Source organism: Oenanthe melanoleuca, chromosome 11, assembly GCF_029582105.1.
Source record: "Oenanthe melanoleuca isolate GR-GAL-2019-014 chromosome 11, OMel1.0, whole genome shotgun sequence".
Classification (NCBI taxonomy): Eukaryota; Metazoa; Chordata; class Aves; order Passeriformes; family Muscicapidae; genus Oenanthe; species Oenanthe melanoleuca.
Genome location: NC_079345.1, coordinates 1559771 through 1586356, shown reverse-complemented (window position 1 = coordinate 1586356; position 26586 = coordinate 1559771). Strand labels below are relative to the sequence as shown.

The window sequence follows — 26586 nt, the reverse complement described above, 5'->3', positions numbered from 1 at the left end:
GTGGGATAACGGGGTGGGACAATGGAATGGGATAACGGGGTGGGATAATGGAATGGGACAATGGGGTGGGATAACGGGATGGGATATTGGGATGGGATATTGGGTTGGGACTGGAGTGAGAGCTTGGAGCTGACACCCAGCTCCAAGACCAGGGAATCGCCAGCTCCCCCCAAACCACCCACCCCCGGCCTCCAGCTGGGGCTGGGCCCTGTCTGGTGTCTCCTCCTCCCCATCCCCGCCACCTCCGCTGTGTGATCCCAGAGCTGCCGCCTCCTCCGGGAGTGCCGCGGGGCTGGGAGGGCACCCCGGGCATGGAGCCGAGACAGGGGCTTGTGACAGCAGCAGGTGACACCCCTGCGGCCCGCGGGGTGTCCTGAGAGCTGCCGGGCTCAGCCCCTCCTCCTCCTCCTCCTCCTCCTCCCCCTCTGTGACGGTACATGACAAGCTGAGGAAGGATCAGGACTCTTTGCAAAATCTGGATCCTCACCAGTCTGGAAATTCAGAGCTGCTCAGATCCAGCAGATCAATTTTGGATCATTGTGAGCAAGAAAGAAACTTTCTGAGCAACCTTCAGACTTCCCCAGGCCAGAAAAATCCACAGGAAATCACTTCTTGTCCCAACACAGCCAGACCAGAACATCCACATGTCCCTTTGCACTGTGTGTGTCCCTCTGTGTGTCTGCATCCCCAAAACCCTTCCCAGCCTCTCTTCCAAGGTCCTTTTCAGGCTCTCAGCACCAAGATTTGGCTCTGGGGGCAGGGAGGGTTGGCAGCTCCCTGTGCCCAGAGCGTGCCCAGGGCTGGGGTTTGGGCTTTGGCCACCCTCAATCCCCTTTCCTCCTCCTCCATTTCCTGGCCATGGATAGGATGAACCCCAAATCAGTGGGATGCAGGGGTGGAGCAGAGAGGGAGATGAGATCCCATCTCCTCAATTTCCTCATTCCCACAGGCACCCAGCTGGGGGTGGCCAGGGTGGGAATTTTGGGGTGGAATCCCCCCTTTTTGGCACTGAGCCCTCCCCACACGCTGCAGCACCACAGCCAAACCAAACACAGATTCCTGACATATTTTTCTCTTTCCTTTGCAGCCAAGAAATTCATTTTTCATGGGAGGTGAAAGTGAGTCCCGGCAGTAGCTGAGCACGGAGGGTGCCAAGGTAGGGGCCAGTGGCAGCAGGGGCTCAGATGTATTTTTGGCAGCCAGAATCCCTCCTCCCCATCCCAAATGGGCTCTGGGGATGCCTCTGGCTGCAGGGACACTCAGGGACCTTCCCTGGCCCTGCAGCTGCTCAGGGGCAGGAGGGAGGGAGTTTAAAGGGGCTGGAGAAGTTCCCAAGGGAAGGGATTTTTCCCAGCTCCAGACAGAGCCATGCTGGGTCAGATCAGTCTGTCTGGGTGGGATTTCAGTCCTTCAGGCAGGGGTTAAAAGCTTCTTTTTGGGGACAGAGTGTGTTCAGAGTCAGCCTCGTGCCACGGGGAGCCACCGAATGCCCTCAGGGAATCCCAGAATTGTTTGGGTTGGGAGGGACCCTAAAGCTCTTCCACCCCTGCCATGGCAGGGACACCTTCCACCATCCCAGGCTGCTCCAAGCCCTGTCCAGCCTGGCCTGGGACATTCCAGGGATCCAGGGGCAGCCACAGCTTCTCTGGGCACCTGTGCCAGGGAACAATTCCTGCCCAATATCCATCCATCCCTGTGTCCTGTCCCTCCATCCCTTGTCCCCAGTCCCTCTCCAGCTCTCCTGGAGGCTCTGGAATGCTGCCCCCGCCCATCTCCCTCCCACCAGCACAGCGAGGGCATTGCCCTGCCAGCTGCCACCCAGCTGGCATCCCGAGTTTTTCCAGCCACCCCCTCCCACGCCTGTCCCTGATCCCTGAGCTGAGCTGCCACACTCCCGACTGTGCTCCATGGAGCAGGGAATATCCTGAGCTGGGAGGGACCCAGAGGATGCTGATCCAACCCCAGCCCTGCACAGACACCCCAACAATCCCACCCTGGGCGTCCCTGGGAGGGTTTTCCAAACTCAGCTGGAGCTCTGTGCCCGTTCCCTGGGGAGCCTCTGGGGGAAGAGCCTTTCCCTAAAATTCCATGGCGCAGCTCCAGGCTGCGCTGGGCGCTGTCCCCGTCCCGGGCTGGGTTGTAGCAGCCCCTGCTCCCACCTGGAGCGCCGAGCCCTGCAGGTGCCAGCCGTGGCAGGGCTGCCCTGGGCACTGCCCAGAGGCGCAGCAGGAACAGTCCCTGCCCGACAATCGGCGCCCAGGAGCGATAGGCGGGGGCAGCGTTATCGGGCTGATTTCCAGATGGAGCTGAGTCACCGGCTCGCCAAGGTCAGCCAGGGGAGAGGCCGAGCCCAGCGCTGAGCCCGGCTTTGCCAGGCCCCGCCGGGGCCGTGCCCACCCTGTGCCCGCCATGGGGAGCAGGAATTCCCCGTGCCCGAGCCTTTCCTTTGGGGAATTTTTGTCTTTTCCCTGTTCTGCGCTCTGGTTCCACCTGAGCAGGGCTTTACCCTGGGGGGATGCTTCCCCTGTCCCTGCTTGTGGTGATGTCCCCTCCCCACCCTGGATGTCCCCTCCCCACCCTGGTGGCCGCTCTAGGGGAGCTGCTGGTGGCATCCCATCTTTTCTCCCATGGGATTTGCACGCTGCAGGGGGATTGGGACGCTCGGGGGTGCTCAGGGACCCCCAGCTCAGCCCTGCCCCGTGGGCACAGCGAGCTCCGGAGCTGCTTTGGCTGCGCTGCCGGGGCTGGTGAATCACAACCCGTCTGGCACGTCGGGCTCCCGGCAGGACGGGACCTGCCCTGCCTCGCCAGCCAGGCTGCTGCCACCCTGCTGGCCTGTCCCCGAGCCTCAGAGGGGCTGCAGGACGCTCCAAACCCCCAGCACGGCTCACAGAATTGGGTGGGGATGGCTCTCCCTGCAGCAATAATCGCAGCGGGTTTTTAAAAAGCCAAACTCCCTCTGTTCCATCCCTTTCCACCTCCTCTGCCAGGAGCTGGAATGGCAAAATCCAAGAAGTGATGCCAGTGGTAACCTCAGCCTGGCGCTGAGGGCAGGCTGGGGTGTGAAAGCCAAAAAGAACAGCCCAAATTTTCGTTTTTTCCCGGGTTTCCCACCCCACGGGGGTTGAACTGTGCTCGTGCCAGATCCGTAACCCCTCGGGGGATGGATGCAGGAGCTGCCTGGGGAATATCACTTTAAATCAGCGCGCCCAGCCCTCCTTATCCATCGCCCCATCGGAGCCGCATGAGAGCCCGGATTTCCCTGCTCCCAGGGCTGCTGGGCCACCTCGGAGCGATGCCCCGTGGCCACAGCCCAGGAGGGACCCCCAGGCAGGGACAGGGACCCCCAGGCAGGGACAGGGACCCCCCAAGCCCTGTCAGGGGGATTTTGGCGAGCAAACCCCGTGTTTACACCTCGCCCTCGTATCTCTGCACCATCTGTGATTTGCATGGAGTAAATTCACACCCATTTCATGCCCAGGCTGTGCCACCGCCGGCAGGATCCCATCGGCAGTGACACAGCCCTGCTGTCCCCATGTCCCCATCCCTCTGCCAGCACAGGATGTTTGTGTCTCCTGGCACTCGGCATCCCCTGCCATGCAAATCCTGCAGCTTTCCAGCCACACCGACGAGCCTTTCCCTCGCAAAAAAAAAAAAAAAAAAAAAAAAAAGGCTCCTTTATGTGGCTGAAAAGCCCGACTGTGATAATGTAGCGAGCGCTGGCCTTGGGTATTTTATCTTGGCAAGGAGCCTTTGCAAATTTAAACAGCAGCGAGCGGGCTCTGGAGTTGTGGCTGGCTGAGGCATAAGTGGGGCATTGTTTTCCCAGCAGAGCCCTTTGTGCCAAAGGGCCGCGTGTGAGCTTTGGCTCACGCTCGGCTCCGACCCTATCGGCCCCGGATCCGTTTCACTCGGCAGGGTGTGAAATTGGGGAGGAATTCAGGCTCGAAGCACGGAGGGAACAGCCGGCAGCGCTGCTGCGTCCCTGCAGGATCTGCCGCTCTCCATCCGAAATATTGTTAATGCAGCATTGGGGGGGCTCATCCCGGCAGGTTCCAGGTGGGGATGGGGAGATGAGGTCCTGGGGAGGTGCAAGGTGTTCCTCTTTTCTTTGGAAAATCTGTGCTCAGGGCACTCCTGGGCAGGATGGGTGAACCCAGAGGGGTTGGGATTTGTGGGAATTCCACCCAGAAGGAGAGGAATAAACTGAATTTCCTGCTCCTCACCCCCTCCCAGCAGTGCCGTGCCTTGACCCGCTGCAGCAGACGGTGAAGAAACATTTCCAGTGAGGGAGGAGAAAAAAAACCCTCACTGTTTCCAGCAGACTTCTCTTAAAAAAAGGGACTCTTTAAAGCAAAATTTTACCCTTCTTTTTATTAAAACCTTCTCCATATAAAATCCTGGTGGCGCCTTTTAAAAGGCTGCACTCAACTTGTGCTCCGTGCCCAACGCCCCGAGGTCTGGGTTGTAAAATCAGCTGCGAAATTCGGGACTCAGCTCTCCTGTTTTTGCCTTTCCTTAATAACATCTAAAATGTCCAGGGCAATTCGCGGGGAGGGCGGTGAAGTCCTTTCTCCAAGGATTTTATAGCCAGGAGGGGCAGCTCCAGGGAAAGGAAAGTGGTGGAGCAAAAACCTTTTCCCTCCAGCAGCGGGGATCTGGGGACACGGGAACATGAGGACACGGGGACATGGGGACACAGAGCCCTTCCCAGGATGCCTCTCCCAGCCCATCCCGACAGCCCTTCCCACTAATCCGTAGGTGGAGCTCTTCTGTCATCTTTTTCTGCTTATGTTGCTAAGAAGTAACCCAGAAATAGCTTTCCCGGGGAGGGAAAAAAAAAAAAAAAAAAAAAAAAGCGCTTCCTCAGCAGCTTTGGCCAGAGGTGAACTGCTCTGAGCATCCTTTGAAGAGCCCGAACCGCAGGGCTTCACCCCGGGGGGGGTTGCGATGCCCCTTCCTCCCATTGCAGTGCAAGAAAAGGGGCCAAAACCTCTCCCGAGTGACATCAGCCTTTCCCCTCTTGTCTCCCGTGGCCTGCAGGTGTGAAAGGATGCGGCAGAGCCCCTCTGCCCGCCCCGGGGCCCGTCGGCGGGGGACCATGCCCGTGAGCGGGGCACGGCAGCTCGCAGCGCCTCTGTAGCCGTGCCCCCTGCTCGGTATCATGACTGGAGAGGCCCAGCATGTTTACACCATCGGCGACGCTGAGGCCGGCCCCAAAGAGCCCGACAAGGATTCTGGCCGTGAAGGCAGCGGGGATAAGGATGGGAGGGCGCTGGGCGGGGAGGGGACACCCCCCTTCGCTAAGGACAAGGAGCAGCACAGCCAGCGGGAAGCCGTGATCCGGCCGCAGCAAGCGGGGAAGATCGACTTCAAATCGCTGCCCAAGCCCAAGCTCGGCAATGACAGCGCCTGGGGAGAGGTCAAGGGCAGCGCGCTGTCCCCGCCGGGCAAGGGGCGAGCCCGGGAGCGCGGCCGGCGCTCGGGGAAGGGCGAGCGGGGCCAGCAGCAGCTCTACCGGCTCAGCATCGCCGGCACCCGGCCCAGCCCCACCATCGGCATCGCCTACCCCCAGCAGAAGGTGACACCCCCCAAGAAAGCCGAGGTGGCCCCCGCGGCCAGCGGCTACGGCTTCCCCGTGGCCGGCATCGCCCAGCGCGACGCCGAGCTGCGGCAGCAAGAGCTCAGCAGCTTCGGCCGCTGCTCCAGCGGTTTTACCTCACAGCCCGGGCCCCCCCTCGGCCCCAAGGGGCAGCCCCCCGCCGCCGGCATCCCCCTCAAGAGCCCCGGCACCCATGGGCAGCTACATTATTTGGAGTTCCAGGCAAACCGGGCCGAGCCCTGGCCTTCCCCGGAGAAGAGCTTCGCAGGTGCTACCTACGGGATCTCGGTGCAGAAGCCAGGCTCTTTCTCCGAGGGCGGCAAAGGGGCTGTGCACGGCCTGGGGGCTCTGCCGTGCCAGCTGCCCTTCCAGCTGGGCAAGGAGCCGTTCCGCAGCAGCGCGGGCGGCCAGGACTTCCTGGATGTGGGAATGGCCACCAGCGCCCAGCTGGCTCCTGCTGCCTTCTCCTTCCACTCGTCCCCTCAAAAGTGGCCGGAGGAGCTGAGTGGGGGCTCCTACGAGAGTTTGTCCCCCGAGGGGAGGCTGTACGGGCTGCCCGCCCCCCCGGCGCCCTTCCTGCGCCCGCCGCCGCCAGCCCTGCACCACGGCCCCTTGTCCTGCTGCAAGGGCGGGGCCGAGCATCCCGCCGACCCCTCCGGTGCTGTCCCGTCGTCTGGTGCTATGGACCAAAACACAAGCACTTTCCAAGAGAACCAAGCTGTTTTCCCGTCTAGTTTACACTCGCCTCCCGTGCCGCAGCCGGTGGGGAAGAGGCCAGGCTCGGCCAAGGACGGTGTGCCCAGCGCTCGGCTGCTGGCGCAGAGCAGCCCCCTGAGGAGGACGGTGCCACCGAGCTCCCTGTCCCAAGTGCACTTTCAGAGCAAGGCCTGTTGCAGCTCCCCCGCGGGAGCCGTGCCCTTCGAGACGAGCGTTCCCACTGCGGCACCCACCCACCCCAGGCTTGTGCAAGCTTGGGAAGGTGCCACGAAGGCGTTTTCTCCCATGGACCAGAATTCAGCACCTTATTCAAACCCTGTTGGAAACCAGTTCTCATTCGAGTGCCAGTCTGGCCCCGAGCAGAGGCAGCACAGGCAGAAAAATGCCAGGCTGCCTTGGCAGCAGATGCACCTCCCTTCTGCAATGCCCGCTGCCAACAGGCTGGAGCTGTCGAGACACATCAGCAGCCAGAAGCTCCCCTTCCCCCCGGGCACGTCGGACTGGCAGGGCACTGGGAAAGCCCAGAAAGGGTCCCCCATGAGCAATTCTCCAGGGTACCACAGCAAAAAGCTGTTATCGGGAGAGAGCCTCCAGAGGGGAGATCCCAGCGTGACGGGAGCTTTCTCCTTTGACAGTGGGAAGGAGCCAGGGTCTCCCGCCTGCGACTCGAGAGGCAAAGCCCTGTTCTACAGTATGGCTCAAGCAGCTCCTCCTGCCTCAAGGAGCTCGTCAGGCTCAGGGCTGGTCCTGCCACCGTCAGCTTTGGTGGCTGCCTCCCCTTGCGAGTCCCCTCTGCCGTCCCCTGTCCCCAACCCCACGTGTGGCAGCACCTGCTCGTCGCTGTCCCCCCTGTCCAGCAGCCCCCTCAACCCCGCCTTCGAGGACAGCCAGATGTCCGGAGCGCTGACCCCCTCGCCCTTCTTCCAGCACCCCTGCCACGCCAAGGATGCCAGCAAAGCCTTCCACCCCTCCGAGGTTCTGAGTCCCAGCTCGCTTCATTACCACCCCCCAGACTCTGTCAAGTCCTTCAGCTTCCCCGCGGATGCTCTGAAAGACGACAGCCTGCTGAAGTGTGCCCCTGCCAGCCCGTTCCACAAACCCGGCGGGGACGTGGCCGAAGGATGCTCAGAGGGGCCGGACGGGGAGCAGCCTCCACCCCCCTACTCCTCCCACCACCTGCTGGCCACCTCCCTGAGCAGCGCCAGCCTGGACCAGCTGGACGTGCTGCTGACCTGCAGGCAGTGTGACCAGAACTACAGCAACCTGTCCTCCTTCCTGCAGCACCGCCAGTTCTGCGCCTCCCACCCCGCAGAGCCCAGGGACGCTCCCCGCGCGGCCGAGGGGCGCAAAGCGCTGCCCCCAGAGCCCCCCAAACCGCCCAGCCTGGCGCTCTCTCCCGACCCCCAGGGACTGTTGGTGTTGAACAAGAGTGATGACTTCTTGCTGGACGGGGAAGGCAAGAGTGAAGGCAAGGAGGATGCTCTGAAGGGCGGCCTCTTCCACGGCCTGGCCGGCAGCTCCCTCCCGCTCAGCGCCTCCGACCTGGACATGGACGATGCCAAGCTGGACAGCCTGATCACCGAGGCCCTCAACGGCCTGGGGTACCAGTCGGACACCCCCGAGATCGACAGCAGCTTCATCGACGTGTTCGCTGACGAGGAGCTGCCGGGCGTGAAGGCGGCGGGCGGGGGCATGGCGCACAAGGAGAGCAAATGCAAGCAGGCAGCGGAGGAGAGGGCAGCGGGAGAGGCCACGGCCCTTTGTGAAGACGGGGAGCAGGAGAAGAGAGGGGCAGGAAAGCAGCACCTTCACAAGGGGAGGGTGGCACGGAGGGTGGCACCGCGGGATCCCGCGGCAGAAGGGGCAGAGAGGACGGCCAGGCCGAGGGCAGGCAGGAAGAGCAGCATCCCGCCAGCCACCCCCTGCAGCCAAAAACATCCCAGGAAACTCAGCCCGATGCAGGGCGAGGTGGGGCCAGGCAGTGCCACCAAGAGCCCCAAGCCGCCGCGCTTCTCCATGAAGGACGTGAAGAAGCGGAAGCCCCGGAGCGGGACGTGGAGCAAGGAGCTCATCCACAAGATCGTGCAGCAGAAGAACAAGCTGCACAAACTGCAGGTGAAGAGCAGCAGGCAGGCCCAGCTCCCCCAGGCCACCGAGAGGCCGCTGGCAGCCAGCACGGAGGGCGGGCTGCGGGAATACGACTACGTGTCCGACTCGGAGGAGGAGGGGGCAGAGCGCAGCAAGCCCCGGGGCAGGAGGAAGCGTGGCACGGGATTCATGGGGAGGAGCAAGTACAGCTTCAGCAAGAAGCGCCTGGGAAGGAGTGAGAGAGCCAGAGAGAAAGACCCAGCCTGGAGCTACAGCCAGGAGAGGGAGGAGGGGGATGTCCCGAGTCGGGAGGATGCTGAGAAAGAGGATTGTGCTGCCAGAGCCCGAAGGTGGAGCAGCCACTCATCTGCTGGCAGCAACCACAGCGTGCCCAGAGAGATGGGCACGAGCCCAGCCAAGGGTGGCACCCAGAGGAGGAGGCGCTCGGGCAGCCCAGCCCGTGTGCCAAGGACTCCCCCCAGCCCTCGCCAGGACAGCAGCCCAAAGACGAGCCCGGAGAGCACAGAGGACACTCCCAGGGGGAGCAGGAGGTTTGACTCAGCCAAAGCTTTGCTGGCAGGCTCCAGGCCGAGTACAGAACCAGATGTTGCTGCCATGGACTGTGCCAAGGAGGAGCCGTCACCACAGCCCCAGGAAAGGCAAATGCCCAGCACGGCCACCCCAGGCAGGAGCCCTGCCAGCTTCTCCTCTAAGGAGGGGGTGGAAGAGCCCAGAGGAGCAGCAAAGCTCCCAGATGAACCCACCCTGCAGGCTCAGGGCTCTGCTGAGCTCACCATGGACCACCAGAGGCACCAGTTCAACCCTTTCCCAAGCGAAGGGCTGAAGTACCAGACAGAGGAGGTGATTGCTCCAGCCCACAGCGGTCACAAATCCAGTCCTGGCCGTGGGAATGCCACCAGCTCAGAAGCAGAAATCACAGAAATCAAGTACACAAAGGGACAGGGGCTGTGTGACAGCCAGAAGGATTATCCCACACCAGCTCCCACCTTCGGGGGGGATGCAGTGGGAATGATGCTCGCTGCCAAGGCCCCTGACCCATATGTCAGCAGCGACAACACATTTTTTGACCCCAAAGGCCTTCCAGGTCACTACAACGATGACAACCTGTTCCCAAAGCCGCCAGCCCTGGGCTCGTCCCACATGGACGCCGTGTACCTGTGCCGGGACGACATCAGCTCCTTCCAGCAGAAACACGCCAGCATCTCCCCTTTTGCCACGGAAATGCCGCAGGGCAAAGCGTCCTCCCCTCTCAGCTTTGACTCCTCGTCCATTTTCGGGGAGCTGCCCGTGTCCGAGTTCGATCCCTACGAGAGCAAGGACGGGTACGTGGCAGCGTTCCCCTGCCCCGCCAGCGCCGCCCGCAAGGCGCTGCCCTTCGAGCAGCCCTACCCGCCCTTCCTGCCCGAGAAAGACTGGTCCCTGATGGAGGAGCTGCCAGAAGACATGGCTCAGTTCCACAGCCTCTCCGTGGAGAAGCCGCCAGCCAAGAAATTCCCCGAGGAAGGAGCCGTGCCCAGCTCCCAGCTGCCGCTGCCGCTGCCTGACAGGATGGCCGATTACGGCGTGGCTTTCATGAGCAGCATCTCAGACGACGAGCTGGAGATCAAGCGCTTGGTCACGGAGCTGGAGAGCCAACTGCAAACCAAGCTGGACCCCGAGGCGCCCCTCAGCCTGCAGAAACACGAGCCAGACGTGGCCGTGCGGCCGCGAGCGCAGGGCGCCGAGCGCTTCCCAGCGCTGCCGGCGCAGCCAGAGGCAGCCCAGGAGAAAGGGCTGTTCCTGGCAGGTGAGCTGGGCAGAGAGAGCCTGTGTGCTGGGGAGAGGCTGGCAGGGGACAAGGCGGACGTGGTGACCACCCCTGAGGACTACGAGAGACCCAGGGAGCCCTGGCTGGAGCTGGGCTCGCTGGAAACGGGGATGTGCGTCCCAGCCCCGCTGGCCACAAACCATTTCTGCTCCAAAGAGAACAGTGGAACTGCAGCCTCTGAGGAAAGAGACCTCAGGAAGATGGAAAATGGGTCTTCTTCCAAAAGTCTGCCTGGCTCAAGCACAACTGAGCAAACAGAGGCTCCCATCTACAGCGACCCTGTGACAAAAAGCCCCCCTGTTGTCACCAACTCCGTGTTCCCTGAGACCTTGGATGCAGCAGAAGCAACCAAAGACCCCCTGCCATCCCTGCCACGCCATTGTGGTGCCAAGGACTTCCCTGTGCTGGGGAAAGCAGACACTGATCTTGCACAGCTGGAGAAGTTCGATGCCAATCTTTCCAACCCTAAGCCTCAATTCGGTTTCCAGCAGGGTCCCACCCCAGCCTTGGATCTCGCCTTTTCACCTCACGTCAAAGAGGTCCCAGATACAGAAGAAAAACCCTTAAGCAGGACTGAGCCCCCCAAAACAGTGAAAAATGCTGTGGATCTGCAGGGGAGTGGTGCTGGGCCTGTGCTGGTGGAGGAAACGGAGGCGAGGAAGAGTCCCGACACCTGCGAACGCCCTGGGTGCAGTGACAAAGCCAGCAAGCCCAAAGTGCTGCTGTTTGAGATGCTGAGCGTGCCCAAGGAGAGCGGCCACCCCTCCCAGGAGGTGCTGGTGGCACCCCAGGAGTCCTCTGCCAACCCTCTGCAGCAGCTGCAGCTCTTCGTTGCCCGCACGGTGAAGAGCAACGAGGAGGAGCTGTTGATGCCGTGCTTCCCCGGGCTGCTGGCCCCCAGCCACGGCCAGGCGGAGCACAGGGAGCAGAGCAGTGCCTTGGAAGGGGGAGACCAGCCCCAAGAGGAAGGGGAGACTGGGAATATCGCTGCTGCAGGGAAAGAGGGGCTTTCTCCCAGTGGATGCGAGCAGCTGGAGTCGTTGGATGCAGAGGGTTCTCACCGTGCAAAACAATCCGCACCGGCAAAGCCGGAGCTGCAAAATAATGTAACAGAGCTGCAGCACTTAGCAAATGAAGCCCCGGAGCCGAGGGACATCGATATCCCTGCAGATGGTGTTTCCCAGGAGCGCAATGACCTCTCACCACCCAGCAGCACCGCGCTGACCTCGCCGCCAGGGCAGGCGGGGAAAGCTGATCAGCTCAGGGAAGAGCAGGAGGGAGATAACGGCACCGCGACCTTGGCATTTAGGAAACATGAGCAATCCCGCCCCAGCCGTGGTTTGATGGAGGAGGAAGCGCTGGGCAGAGAGGAGGGAGAGAGGCTGGAGAGGAGTGGGGTGGGGAAGGGGGCACAGTGCCTGGGCAGTGCTCCCACGAGTCCTGTCAGCCCCCTGGGTCCCTCTGAGGGGGATCTCCACCAGGATCACAGCTTGGGGATGGAGATGAAAGCCAGCACAGTCAGTGTGGATGCTCCCAGAGAAGGGAATGGCAAACTGTCCCTCAATGGCTGTCACTACCAGGGCGAATCTCCAGCCAGCCTGCTCTTGCCAGCCAAATATTCCGACCTCAAATGCTTGCAGGGCAGTGGGGACGAGAGGGGAGAGGCCCCCAGCTTGGGCACTCAGCTCTCGGGTGAGAAGAAACGCGGCTCCTCCCTGCCTGCAGCACCGAGTTCATTTGTCACAAAGAGCTGTTCTCCCGAGGCCAGCAGCCATCACACCCACCACACCATGAGCCCAGCAGAGCAGGGGAGGTGGGAAAGGGCTCCCACCGTCCCTCCCTCGCTGCATCACCGCGGGGCTGTGCCCATGGAAGCGGCTGAGGAACATCCTCATCCCCTCCCTGATGGAGTTTTGGGTAGCTACGAACCCCCTGGAAGAGAGGGGACAGTGAGACCCTGCACTCTGCTGCATGGTGAGGGTCTGGTGGGCTCTGCCTTGGGCATGGGTGGTCCCCAGGAAGCTCCTGGGAAGGACAGTTCTCTGCCCTGCTCACCACCTTGCCACCAAAAGGCTGTTGGGAAAGAGGTGCCCGAAAACACCGGTGCTGTGCTGCCAAATTTTAAAGAAAAGCAAGGATGTGCCACCACAGACACAGTCGTTAACTCCACCCTTCCAGAAACCCAGGATTATCCAACCCAGCCCACAGCAGATCTTCTGCCCATGGAAGAAAGGGAGGTCAACCTGAACCAAGAGAACAAGCTTGGAAACTGCTCCCATGTCAGGAATAAGCATCAGAGTGAGCCAGAGGCTTTGTCCAATGGATTTGCTGTTCAGGACATGTCAGCTGCCATCAGCAGAGGTCTTACAAGGGCTGGAGACCTTGATCCTGCTGAATTAAACGGCCACGAGTTTTCAGGGGCAGCAGAGGTGACACTTGGTGCTTCCAAAACCACAGAGAGTGAAGGAAAGAGTTTGAAAGGGGAGAAATCCAAAAGCCACGGGACTGCAGGAGCTGGGGGTTGTGTGCTAACCAGCGTGGGCCAGGGAGAGGACTACACACCCAGCAGAACTCCAGACCCATCCCCAAACGAACTCCACAAAGCAAAGAAGCCCAGTGGGCTCCCGGTGACCTGTGACATTTGCTCGGCCACTTTCCGGTCCAAGCCCGGCCTGACCAGGCACAAAGCTGTCAAGCACCAGGTGAAGAATGGTGGTTTGCCACAGCCCAGCAAGACTCCCAGGTCCCCTCTGGCTCCTGCACACGAGACAGCAAAAGCAGCCCAAAAGGTGCCCAGGAGGAGCCTGAAGGCGCCAGTCAAAGACAAAACCCGCAGCTCACAGGTGCCGACCTCCAGCGCTGAACACATTCCCAAAACGCTCCCAGAGCTGGAGAAAGAGCCCAGCTCACAGATGCAGGAGGTGGTGAGCAGAGTGCTCAGCGACCTCAGCGTGATCTCCTTGGAGGTGTCCCAGGAGCTGCAGCGCACACGGGTCCTGCAGAGGGCGAGGGGGATGAGGGGGTCCGGAGAGGCAGCGACCGGCAAGCTGGATTTGGGATGGCAGGGCAGGAAAGGAGAAAAGGGCAGAAGGAGCCACAGCAAAGGTCTTGGAGAGGAGAACAGCAGCTCTGAGAAGCAGCTCAACAGGAAAGTCAGGCGAAGGAAGGCGAAGGTGTTTCCCAGGAGGAATGAGCTGGAGAAGAACACGGGTCCTGCTGCCCTCGGCTCCAGCCTGCCCAGGATCCTGGAGGGCTTGCACGAGCCAGATGGCTGCATCCCCACGGAGCAGCGAAACAGCACCAGCACAGCCCAGCTCTCCCAAAAAAACAAAGAGTCCTCTTGTGCAGAAGACCTGGGCAGCAGGACGGGGTCTCTAAAGGAGATGGGGAGCAAGGAGACAGCCACGGGCACGGCCACGTGTGCTGGGGAGGTGGAGGATCTGGGTGCAGGGGAGGGCACACAGGCTGGCAAGAAATGGATTAACAGGTTTGTGAAGCAAGTGGCAAAGGGATGGGGCAAGGTGGGCACAGAGCAGCATCGCGGTGCTGATGGCACAGAGGATGTGAATGCTGGGACAGGAGACAGTCCTGCGGCAGGCAGTGACAGCAGGAACTGGAGCAGCGCCCTGCAGCGTCCCACAGCTCCTGCCGAAGGGGCTCTGCTGCTGGAGAACCACGATTTGGGAACCTCCCAGAATGGTTCTGGGCGTGGTGCTCCGCAGACCCCGGCGAGCGCCAGCCCTCCTCCCGCAGAGCCGCAGCCGTGGGGGACGGCAGAGGCGGCTCCAGGCAGGGAGCACGGTGAAAGCACGGCCGGCTCAGAGCTCCAGGGCTTTTTTGACGACGACTCCACGTTCTCCCAGCTGTTCCCCAGGGACGAGCAGGGCGCCCGCAGGAAGTGCAGGCGGGTGTACGGCAAGCGCAGCAAGAAACCCAAACCTGCCCCCGAGGGCAGCCTGCAGCCAGCGGGGGCCATCGACCTCCTCACCATCCGCCTGGCCTCCGACCTCAGCGACACCGGCTCCCCCTGTGTCACCAGCGAGGAGCCTTGCGACTACCAGACCATCTCCGTGGACGACGCCCTGATGCTGAACATGTGTCACGGCAGCAAGGCAAGGAGCGGAGATGCTGCTCCCGACGGATCTAACAGCATCGAGCTGAGGCTGGACCAGGAGGTGACCGACCAGGGGAAGGAGGACATTGACCTGGAGGACAACATGCTGACATTCCTGTGCCAAAACAGCCACGCGGACAACGTGCCCGGCCTGAACATCTGGGGCAGTCTGGAGAAGGAGGGGGAAAGCCTCTCTGCCGAGGACATGTTTGAGCCTCTGATGGACCTTGAGGATGAGCACTCGCTCCAAAAAGCGAGCTCTGAACCCCCCGACCTGGCAGAGGAGTCCTGCAGTGCCAAGGATAACGGGGACTCGGACTCGCCCGAATTCCACACCATCGACATCGAGATGCTGAATGCAAAGCTGAAAATGAGAGACGTGTGCTTCTTCAGCCCTCGCGAGGATCTGCCTGGCCACGGCGAGCAGAGTTTGAAGCCAAAGCCGGGCAAGCACAGGAGCAAGCTGGAAGACGGGAAACTGGGGAAAAGCCGCGGGGAGATAACGATCAAAACCAAAGACAAGCAGTACAAATGCAAAGTGTGCTTCCAGTGGTTCCTGACCCTGGGCGAGCTGGACTTCCACAAGCTCTCCCACAACCCCTGCCCTCCTCCCACCTGCTACATGTGCGTCCAGCGCAAGTTCAGCTCGCGGGAGCAGCTGCGGGACCACCTGCGGGAGAAGCACGGGCGGAACAAGGCGGGGCTGTGGGCGTGCGGGATGTGCCTGAAGGAGATCTCGGACGTGTGGATGTACAACGAGCACCTGCGCGAGCACGCCACGCAGTTCGCTCGCAAGGGCCAGGCGCAGAAGTCGGTGATGGGGCTGCCCGGCTGCTTCGGCGAGGACAGCGCTGCCGTCACCCGCTTCCTCAACACCATCATGTGTCGGAAACGCGGCAGGTCCTCCCGGCACGGTGACCCCAGTGGGCGGAACGGGGTCAGCGCGGAGAGCAAGAGCCCCAGGGAGGTGCCCCCTGAGGAGAAGGTGATGAGAGACCCCGCGGAAAGCAACGCCAAAGTGAAGCCACCTGCGGCCAGCTCCTCCAAAGCATCCTCCAGCCCGTCTCCAGAGCGCACAGCAAGAGGTGAAAACGCCCCAAAATCTGTCCCCATGCACCCAGACTGCAAGGATCCCTCCCGGGACTGCCATCACTGCGGCAAACAGTTCCCCAAACCCTTCAAGCTCCAGCGGCACCTGGTCGTGCACAGCTTGCAGAAGATTTACCTGTGCCACAAGTGCCCCATGTTCTACCAGGAGACCAAGGAGCTGCGGAGCCACCTGAGCCAGGAGCACGGCGTGCTGGAGGAGCAGGAGATCAAGCACACCACGCTGTACGCCTGCGAGCTCTGCGCCGACGTCATGCACGTCATCAAGAAATCCTTCATCTGCAGCATGTGCAACTACACCTTCTCCAAGAAGGAGCAGTACGACCGGCACATGGAGAAGCACCTGGCGGGCAGCAGCAAGACTTTCAAATTCCGAGGGGTCATGAGGCCTGGAGCCGCCTGCAGGGAGGGCAGGGAGAAGGTGAAGGAGGACGGGTCTCTCCGGGAGGGAATGCCACCCAGCAAGAAGAGGAGGGTGGCTCACCACGGCAGCTCGATCCCACGCAGGTCACCGCTCCAGCTGCACCCCACAATCGACCTTCAGGTGGTAGAAGCTGGAAGCCCCAGCCTGGAGGTTCCCACTGACTCCTTCCCAACAGCACCTGGTGAGCTGGGAGAGCCCCAACCCTCCGGGAAAGCAGAAGTCCTGGTGGGTGACTTCTCGGAGCTCCTGGCTGAGATGGAGAAGTCCCCATTTGATCCCCTGCCACCACCGCCCTGCCTGTCCCCACCTCTGCCACCGGCTGCTGCGGGCAGCCCCGAGCTCGGCCACATCGCTGGGCTGTCCATGGAGGAGCTGGAGAAAGGAGCCTTCGATGGGAAACCACTTCCTTTCTTGGACTCGCCCGAGTTTGCCATGGAGCTCGCTGGCTTGGCTTGTCACCAGGCCACCAACCAAAAACTGTCCCCTCCCCTCCTGACCCAGAAACGTGGCTGTGCCGATGCCCATAAAAAAACAAGCACAGGCAGCAAGGATGAGTACAGGGCCTGTGTCCTGGAGAATCCCGACGCCGTGGATGAGATCCCTTTCCTCCAGCTTGCCAAGAAGGTCTCAGAGCTTCCATCCCCTAAAGCAGAGTCCCCACAAGCCACAGAGACCCACAAATGGGGCAGCCCCAGCGCCAGTGGTGCCTCTGCCTGGGAAGGTGCAGCTGAGCCCACACCTCCAGAAGGTGCCCACCATCCCCTGCCCCCAAGGGACAAGAGAGCATCACCCACCCCCAGCAGAGCTGCCAAAGACCCAGCGCCGCCAAAGAGGGGCAGTGAGGCTGCTCCCGGTGCGGGCAGCACCGAGGAGGGTCAGCAGCCCGTCTCAGGGAAGGAGAAATCCGTGCCTGAGCCCAAGGACAGTAGCACTAACGCCAGGGACCAAGGCGGCAACCCAGGCAGGTCCGGCGGCCACCAGCCCAGGGGCGAGGTGGGCAGCGGCACCGCGAGGCACGGCCGTGCAGAGCCGGGCAGAGCCTCCGGCAAGCTTCACCCCAAGAGGAGGAAAGAGCACAAATCCCTGAGCCACAGGGGCAGCTCTGGCTCCCGGGAGAACATGGAGGGAGACGGGAAGAAGAAGAAAACCCGGCCACCGTGCCCGGCGAGGAGCGAGAGCGCGGCTGAGCTGAAACGCGGCGGCTGGAGCGGCGCCCAGGGTCCCGCCCTGTCCCCTGGCAGGAGGGACACGCTCTGCAGCAAGCTGGGAGCCAAGCCCAGAGCCGGCCCCCAGCTGAAGAAGATGGTCCTGGACCCTTACCAGAGGAAAGGGGAGCTGCGCCACGCCAACGGGGACGTGAAGCGCAGGAAGGCCATCCTGGGCAAGAGCCTCCAGCAGGTGCTGGCCAAGGGGCCGCTGCCCGCCCCGCGAGGCTCCTGGCACGGCCCCCGTGGCACCAAGGCGGCCAAGGCGGCCAGCCCGGCCAGCTACCGCAGCGCCGAGTCCCAGAACAACCTGCTCAGCCAACTCTTCGGGCAGAAGTTAACCAGCTTTAAAATTCCTTTAAGAAGAGATACTTCAGAGTAATTTATGGAAGTGACTTATGGTGATCCTCAGCTGCTTTCATGGGGTTTGCAAGGGAAAAATTATCAAAGCATTAAATTCGTTTGTGTAGCATGATTTCTCTGTCTAGCTTAAATGAACTTGCACTGCAGCCTCTGTGAAATAGTTTGCTTTGTGTCTACTAATCTACTTTAATTCACCTGATTTATCATGCAAATGCTAGAACTTTGATGTTGCTGATGATTTTCATGAACTGAAATTGTAATCGCTTTGGGCAGACTGAATCGTCGAGAGCAATTGCTTTATTGCAGAAGTGCTGAGGTTATAAGGATACTTGCAAATCTCAGACCCTTTTGAGTCTGTGTCTGTGTTATCTTTGTACAAAGTACTTGAAGAGATGAACTTCATTCCCTAGACGTCTTATTCATAAGGTGCAGTACACTGTAGAATGCAAAAAAAAAAAAAAATTTTTTTTTTTTTGAAGATTTTGCACAAATAATCCCGTACAATTCATTTAATTGGGAGCTGGCCTAAGCGATGATACAATTAAAAAATTAAATTAAGACCCAAGTGTCCTATATTTTGACAGCCATCCCTACGGATTTTGTTTCTACATCGTCAAGAGAAGAACGACCCAGCTCTGGGGTTCTGGGGCTGTCAGAGCCCTCCAGAGGATGCTGCCACTCTTTGACCACTGTAGACGATGGGGCTGGAGGAGAAGCGTCCCCGTGAGCAAACTGCACCTTGACACTTGTGACAAACTCTGATTTTTTTAGGGTTTTTTTGTTGGTTTTTTTTTTAATGTGTGTGCGTGTGCGTGTGTGGTTTTTTTTTTTTTTTCTTTTTGTTTGTGGGGGGTTTGGTTTTTTTTTGTGCAACGAGAAAACTGTGCCAATTTTACCGCAGCCAAAACTGGTACTGTCCAAGTGCCCTCAACGGTATCACTCTAAACTCTCTTACTGTATTGATGTAGTGGCTCTGTAGGTATCCGCTTGTACTATGCAGTTACTGGTGCTATTCTTCATTTGTAATGTGAAAACAGACTTCCTTGATTTAAAAAAAAAAATGGAATTGGTAGGAAGAAGCCATTACCTGTCAAAAAAAAAAAAAACCAGAGCAGGAAGAGAGAATTTAAAAAAAAAAAAAAGCCAACTCGAGGGGAAAAACATTCAGCTTTAGGGAGAAAAATTAACTTTAGGGAAGAAATCCAACTTGGAGGGAAAATACAACTTGGGGGGGAAAATACAACTTTGGTTTAAAAAAAAGAACTTTAGGGAAAAAAATTCCTCTATGCTGGTACTCCATAGTGTCGAAAAGGTTACGTCACATTAAACGAGCACGTTCTACAACCGAACTCTTGGATCCAGAAAGAAATCTCAGGTGCAAATGAGGACATGGAAAGATTTTATTGAAATACTCCCAAGTCAAGGAGGTGAAGTAATGCACTGATGTGATATGAACAGTCAGAGTACTTTGCGTCTGTCCTGCAATGATTTTTTTGTTTTGTTTTAGAGTTAAAAGGAAAAAAAAATAAGAGGCTTTATTCTGTTAATATGTATCTTTACAATTCTTTGTATTGTATAAAAAACTATTGTAGGTAATTTACCTTGGGTGCAATGTGTTCTGTCAAAAGTTTTTATTTTGATATTTTGTCCAGAGAAGCAGAGAGAGAGCAGGAAACGCCGTTTTATGATGTTGTCCGTGTGCTTTTAAAGTGCCTCTTTAATATTGTGAAATAAAGTATGAGATAAAAATATGGGGTGGTACTGTAAAGTCATCCATGATTAATCTTTTCAAATATATTCCAATATTTTCACAGAAGTTCCCTGTCTGCGTGATGTTTGTGGGATGTTTGAGGTGTCCTCTAAAGGGGCTGAGGAGGACCTTGGTGCCACTGCTGTCACCTCAATGGTTTGTAAAATGTTGGAGTTTCCCCACAGTGAGATCCTCTTCCTCACTGATCTTCTCCAAGTGCTGCTCATGGCAGGAGAGCCTTGTCCTCACGGGAAAACCCAAGGTGGTGATGGTGGTGGTGGTGGTGGTGGCCTGGTTTGGTGGTCATCAGCTGGGGATGGTGATGGCACAGTTAGATCATCAGGAATTGGCGATTGTCATAGGCAAATTTGGTCATTACCAACTGGCAATGGCAACAGACTCATCTGATCATCACTTGGTGATGGAGGAGATCCAGTTGGTCATCCTCAGTTGGTGATGGAGGTGGCACAGTTTGGTCATCATCGGTTGGTGATGGAGGTGGGGTTACCTAGTTCAGTCGTGACCAAGTGCTGATGGCTCAGTTTGGTGATCAGTTTGTGATGAAGGTGGTAACGGTGATGGTGATGGTGATGGTGATGGTGATGGTGATGGTGATGGTGATGGTGATGGTGATGGTGATGGTGATGGTGGTGCTGGTGAGGGCCCAATTTGCTCATCCCCAGTTTATGATGATGGTGATGATGACAGTGTTGGTGATGGCAATAATGATGATGATGGTGATGACGATGATGGTGACAGTGCTGGTGACAGCCCAGTTTGCTCATCCCAAATTTATGATGGTGATGGTGAAGATGATGATGATGATGGTCTTGATAACATCCCACTTTGCTCATCCCCAGTTGTGATGGCAATGATGACAAAGGTGACAGTTTTGGCGATGATGATGATGTTGATGATGATGATGATGATGGTAGTGGTGAGGGCCCATTTTGTTCACCCCCATTTGATTATGATGGTGATGACGATGGTGTTGGTGATAGTGATGTCGATGTTGATGATGGTGCTGCTGGTGATGATGAGGGTGATTGATGATGATGATGATGATGATGAGGGTCTATTTTGTTCATCCCCATTTGATGATGATGGTGATGATGACCATGTTGGTGATGGCAACATCGATGTTGATAATGCTGCTGCTGGTGATGATGATGATGATGATGAGGAGGAAGAGGAGGAGGAGGAGGAGGAGGAGGAAGAGGGTGATTGTTGATGAGGAGGATGATGATGATGGTGGTGAGGGCCCATCTTGCTCATCCCCATTTGATGATGACAGTGATGGTGTTGGTGATGGTGATGGCAATGTAGATGATGATCTTGCTGCTGCTGGTGATGATGGTCGTGGTGATGATGAGGGTTATTGATGATGATGATGAGGAGGAGGAGGGTGATTGATGATGATGATGATGATGATGATGATGCTGGTGAGGGCCCATTCTGCTCATCTCCATCTGATGATGACAGTGATGACGACGGTGTTGCTGTCAGCGATGCTGATGACAATCCTGCTGCCTGCGATGAGGATGGTGGTGATGATGAGGGTTATTGACGATGATGATGACGATGATGATGATGATGGTGATGATGATGAGGATGATGATGATGATGATGATGATGATGATGATGATGATGATGATGATGATGAGGATGATAATGATGGTGGTGAGGGCCCATTCTGCTCATCCCCATGACAGTGATGACGACGGTGTTGCTGATGGCGATGCTGATGACAATCCTGCTGCCGGCGATGACGGTGGCGATGGATGATGAAGACGACGAGGGTGCTGATGAAGGCCCAGCTCTCCCATCCCCACTTTGTCCTCGAGCTGACCTCTGCAGCCCCGCTGGGCTGGGCTAGGAGCCGCCACAGGGGCGGTGTGTTCCATCCTTTAATTACTGCAGCAATCACAACACGGAGCCGCTGTCAGCCAGAGATAGCTCGGCACCGCCGGCTGGGATCCTCGCCACTCGGGGCTTGTAACTAAAACTGCAGGATTAATTTGATTAATTGATAGAATTATTTTCCAAACTACTCTTTTGTTTATGGAGGCTTAAAATGCTTGCCGCCTGCACCCTCCTGGTGTGTTGCAGAGTGGAGATAAAGTGGCTGAAAATAATTAGTATGGCTTAATTTAGGGAAAAAAATAACCTCAAAAGAATTTTGCAGAAAATTTAAGGCGGCACATTTTACTTTGTTTTGGCAGGAAATATTATGGAGCTGGAAATGGGACTTTTATGTTTTTCCCTGTGCTATATTTCACCAGGGCAGCAAAACCTGCAGGGTGGAGGAGGAGAATTTCACGCCTGCTTGTTGCCAGAGTTCTCCCACACCTCCAGATTCATCACCTGGGCACCTGGAATTGAGGCTCCTGGGAGCCAGGGGAATGCTGGAGGGATGGGACCCATCCCCAGAGCTCTGGGATGGGAGCAGGGACCCCTTCCCAAAGCTGCCCCCATTTTAGGGAAGCCCAGGACACGAGTGATGCCCACCTCGGGCTCTGGGATGATGTTGGCATCATCCCCACATCTCTGGGGGCTGAATTATTTAATTAATCCTTTCCCCTCTAGATGTGAGTAGTTTTTTCTCCCTGTTCTCACCCGCATCCCACTCCCCCAGTCCCCCCCACCATCAGCTCTTCTGAGCTCCCTAAAGCCCCGGGGTTTGCTGAGTCCTGCATTATCCAGCAGCGTTTGTCACTTGGAAGATTGCAGGCCCCTGTCACCGTAATTCCAGCGAGGATGCAAAGCCAGGCAGCTTCTCCCTGCTGGGGATTAACTCCCTGCTCGGGGGGACCAGCAGCACAGGGGGGCTCCCGTGGGACTCAGCACGTCTGGGGGTCCCAACCCTGCACCCCCCGGGATTTGGGGCCACTCTGCTCCATCCTCATCCAGGATCTGCATCCTCAGGGGTGGGACAGCCCCACCGCCCCAGGGGTCACAGGGAGGGTCTGATGGGAGGTGCCTGGCGCTGATGGAGCCCCTCAGGGGATTTCTTGGCTTCTTGCCACCACCCTGAATTTCTAAATTTTCCTCGAGCTGTTTGCTCTTCAACACCCCCCCCCCCAAATCCAGCTTTCTTTTCTCAGCCCCACATCCAAGTTTCTGAGCCAGAGGTGCTTTAAGCCTCTCCATAAAGCCTGGAGGATAACGGGATCCACCATGGTTGTCAGGCTGCAAGCAGGGGCTGAAGATTTCGAATTTTTTTTTCTTGCTTTTGAGTTAAATCTGGCCGTTCCTTGCACAGCAGGGATTTAAAGCCCAGCTCTCACCTTCCTCCCTGGGGTGTGTGGCAGGGACCACACACAGCAGCGGGATCCTGCACCCCTGATGCTGAATTCATGCAGGAAAACCTGGAGCTCTGGGGGCTGTGAAGGGAGGGAACAGGAGCCCAGGAGCCATGCAGCCCCCAGGGATGCCATCCTGCCAGCCCAGGAATTGGCTGGATTGCTCCTTTTGGGAGTTAGAACATCATTCCTACAGACGGAGATCACTAAGAGGAAAGGGGAAATAAGCACTGAGCTTGGGTTTGGGATGTGGGGGCTGCTCATCCACACATTCCCACCTGGTTCCAGGAGCACCCAGCTTCATTTGTGCCAGGGGAGGTTTAGATTGGATATTAAAGTTTCTCCAGCCCTGGCACAGCTGCTCAAGGCAGTGGCAGAGTCCCCATCCCTGGAGGGATTCAAAAGCCACGTGGATGTGGCACTGGGGACACAGTTCAGTGCTGAGGCTCGATGATCTTGGAAGCTTTTCCAACCTAAATAATTCCTAAATAATTGTGCTTTGCTTTAATCTCAAACTCTTGCACGCTGCCACTGCAGCTCCTGGAATTCCACAGCACAGGACATGCCCAAACTGTGCCCAAGCCATGGAGGAACATGCCCAAACCATGCCCAAGCTGTGCCCAGGCTGTGCCCAAGCTGTGCCCAGGCTTTGCTCCTGCCCTGTCCTACCCAAGTCACGTCCATGCCCCATCCCACGTCCCCACAGGACCCCAAGGTGTTGGCAGCACCCGAGGCTGAGCCACAGGCAGGTGACAAGTGGCAGCCAGGCCAGGCTCTGCTGCCAGCAGGTGGCAGGGCCCTTCTGCAGGTGCCAGTGGTGCCAGTCCTCCCCCTTGGGACAAAAAACCCCCTTGGTTTGAAAGGCAGGTGTCTGCTAAGGAAGGCAGGAGCCTCTCTTGGAATGGAAAATGTAAACCCCCTCTCTCCAAATTATTAAATTAATTTTGAAATCAAGGAGCTCGTAGGTAAAGATATGGGAATAGGAATAACAGTTCTTTACTAGGAAAATTAAAATGAAAATACAGTAATACCAAAAAAAAAAAAAAAAAAAAAAAACAAAAACCACAAAACAAACAAAACCCTGCCAGAGTCAGAATCCAAGCTGACACCCATCAGTCAGTCAGGGTGTTGGCACAGTCCCATTCAATGGGGGCTGCATCCTCCTGCAGGGGCAGGTGAGGTTCAGCTGAATCTATGATCCTGTAGAAGGTGCAGTTTCCTCTGAAGGTCCAGTGGTGATGAAGATGGGCCTGGTCTTCAGAGAATCCAGTGGAAAATCCTGGATCTGCCCCTCTGGAATCCTGTGGGAAAGGCTGCTCTGATGTTCCAAATCTCAGTTTTTATGCAGATAGGAAATGCCTGGCTGGAGCATCTCCCAGTGGGATGATGGAATTTTATCAGTCTTGCCCTGGGACTCACTGGCCCATTAACAGAAAATATCCCCAAAGATATAAAGATGCTCCACCTGGTTTCAACAGATGCTGACAGAATACACAATTTTGGGTACATCCTGCATTGCAACCCAAGACAAATAGGGTTATTTTATATATAGGGTTATATAGTGATATTTTGAGGTGGAAAAAAGCTGATTTTGGAGCCTTGGCAGACCAGGGGCTCAGCACAGCCCCCCAAAATCCCCCCCAGCCATCCCTGAGCCCCGAAACCCAGCGGAGGCAGCGCCTGGGCTCTTCCCATTGACATTCCAGCGCCGCCACCTCCTCTCTAATAATATCAGGCCAGATTAATTGGCACTAATACAAATGTACACAGCTCCATAAAAAGATGTCACCTCGCTCACAATGGGGGGAACGGCTGCTCCCGCATTATCTCTGCTCTGCAGGCGTGTAATTCACTCCTGGGGAACACACGCTGTTTATTCGGCTGCCCTGTAACGATCTCCCTGCAAACACCTCGGCGGCGGGGAGCGAGCAGGGAGACACCCAGCCCTGCCGCTGTGTCACTGGGACACCCGCGGGTCCCTCCCGGGGATGGGACAGCGAGAATTTGGGGATGTCCCCACACCGGGATCCAGCCCTTGGGTGCGAATTGTCACCTGCGGGGGTCTAAGTGGCTCTGGGATGGTGCCAAAAAGGGAATTAAAGGGATGTCGGTAAGGAATGTGCCAGGGGAAGGGCTGCAGCCTGTTTCCTTCGCTCGCCAGGGCAGGTGGCAGCACCCACCGCTCCAGCGAGGCGTTTTGGGCATTTTTGGGAGGGGATGCAGCCCCCCGTGGGTGTGACAATGTCCCCTTGTCCCCTCGAGATGCTGCCGCTGCTCCTTCCAGCACAAAGAGCCGGGGACAGTCCCCACCCCCAGGGAGAGGAAATTTGGGTGTCCTCACCCCCAGCCCCTCCAATCCGTGCAGTTAATGATGCTGTCTTTAATTAACGGCTGTCTAATCATCTTGGCGTAAGCAGACACGCATGGGGAGACCCATGGATGCTCCAGAGGACCCGGCTGGATCTGAGACCCAAAACCCCCGGAGAAGAGCCGGGGGGAGGCTGCAGAGCCCCCAGAGAACCGGGGCGGGCTTTGGCCAGAACCGTCCCTGCCGCGGCGCAGGGGAAGGGAGGGAACGGGAGGGAAGCAGAGCTGCTCCCCGGGGCTGGTCAGGCAGAGATCCGAGGCCACTCGAGGTGAAAGGCGCCGCCAGGTTCGTTTTGGGGGGTGCTCAGCCCGGCGGAACCTTGTCCTCAGCAGCATCTCCCTCCTCCTGTAATTATTTTTTTTTTTCTCCCCTGGATCTCTTCTTAATTCCTAACTTAATTTCTTTTGACATCCTCATTGCCGGTTTGACCTCTTTACTGGAATCATGTGCTGCTTAAAACTCATTATCCCACCATTGAAACAGGAAGTTAATTAAAAACCCTTTCTAAAAAAAAGAAAAAAGAAAAAGAAAAGGGGGGCAAAAAAGCACATCCCATGTCCGGGGATAGATGGAGAAGGGATATGAGCAAACTGTGCCGTGTCCCCACAGCCCACCACCCCCTCCATTGATCCAAAAACTCCATCATTTTTTTGGGGACCACCAGCCATCGCCACTGGCAAATCCCCCTCAACCAAGATCAGTCGATTTTGGGAGAAATTGTTATTTTTATAGGAAAATATTCCCATCATGGATCCAAAAATCGAAGTGGCTCCTGTTTAACCCACATTTCACCCCAAAATTTCTTCATGCTCAGAGGTCACCTGGCTGGGATGATGTCAAGGGGGACCCTGAGGTGTCCCCAGCCTCGAGCCAGGGTCACGGTGGCCACGGAAGTCACAAGTGGGAGGTTTTGGGCCATTTGTCTGGAAATGAGAGGAGTTCTAAGGGATCCAAGAAAGACCCCCTGGGGACCCACAGAAAGGTTTGGGGAGACCCCACAAGAGGCTGAACTGGGACCCAGTGAGGGCACTGAGATCCCAGTAGAGGGATCGCTGTGAGCGCAGGAGCTTCCAGAGACACCCCGAGTTACCCCAAACTGAAATTCGTGAAACCCAAAAAGGATTGAGACCCCAAAAAGAGAGTCTGGGATGCTGAGAATTGAAATTTGTGAAACCCAAGAAGGATTGAGACCCCAAAAAGAGAGTCTGGGGTGCTGAGAATTGAAATTTGTGGAACTCAGAAAGGATTGAGACCCCAAAAGGAGAGTCTGGGATGCTGAGAATTGAAATTTGTGGAACCCAAAAAGGATTGAGACCCCAAAGGCAGAATCTGAGATGCTGAGGATGGGCGGTGATACCCAAAAGTCGTGTCCGCCCTAATGGGGCGGAGCCAGACACGCAGAGCAGAGAGCGGCGCCTCACTGATCACCACAGCGGGGCTGGGACAGGCGGGAGAATTTTTGGGGACCCCCGGGACATATTTTGGGGACCCGCGGGACATTTTTTGGGGACCCCGCGGGGGGGAGGACGGAGCCCCGGAGGCCACGCCCCTTTTCCCTTTAGCCCCGCCCCGCGGCGCGCGCCATCCGGTGGGCGTGGCCGGCGGGGGGCGGGGGCCTATGGGCGGCCGCGGCGGCGGCGCGGCCCCGCCCCCCGGAGCGCTCCGCGGGTTTGATCCGGCGCGGCGCCCATTGAGAAAATCCCGCGGCGGCGGCGGCG

General features: G+C 57.7%; 1 protein-coding gene and 1 long non-coding RNA gene across 2 annotated transcripts in view; both read left to right on the top strand.

Moving 5' to 3' along the window:
• Positions 1-1418, top strand: part of LOC130257809 (uncharacterized) — a 39679-nt gene extending 38261 nt beyond the window's left edge. The window contains exon 3 of the long non-coding RNA XR_008841386.1: positions 1088-1418. This is a non-coding gene — a long non-coding RNA (uncharacterized LOC130257809). The remainder of the gene's footprint in view (positions 1-1087) is intronic.
• A 3746-nt stretch (positions 1419-5164) lies between these two features.
• On the top strand, positions 5165-19264 carry ZNF469 (zinc finger protein 469). The gene has a single exon (XM_056500993.1). It carries the CDS (start codon positions 5165-5167, stop codon positions 17465-17467), a length of 12303 nt encoding a protein of 4100 aa, XP_056356968.1. The 3' UTR covers positions 17468-19264.
• The last annotated feature ends 7322 nt before the right edge of the window (positions 19265-26586 follow it).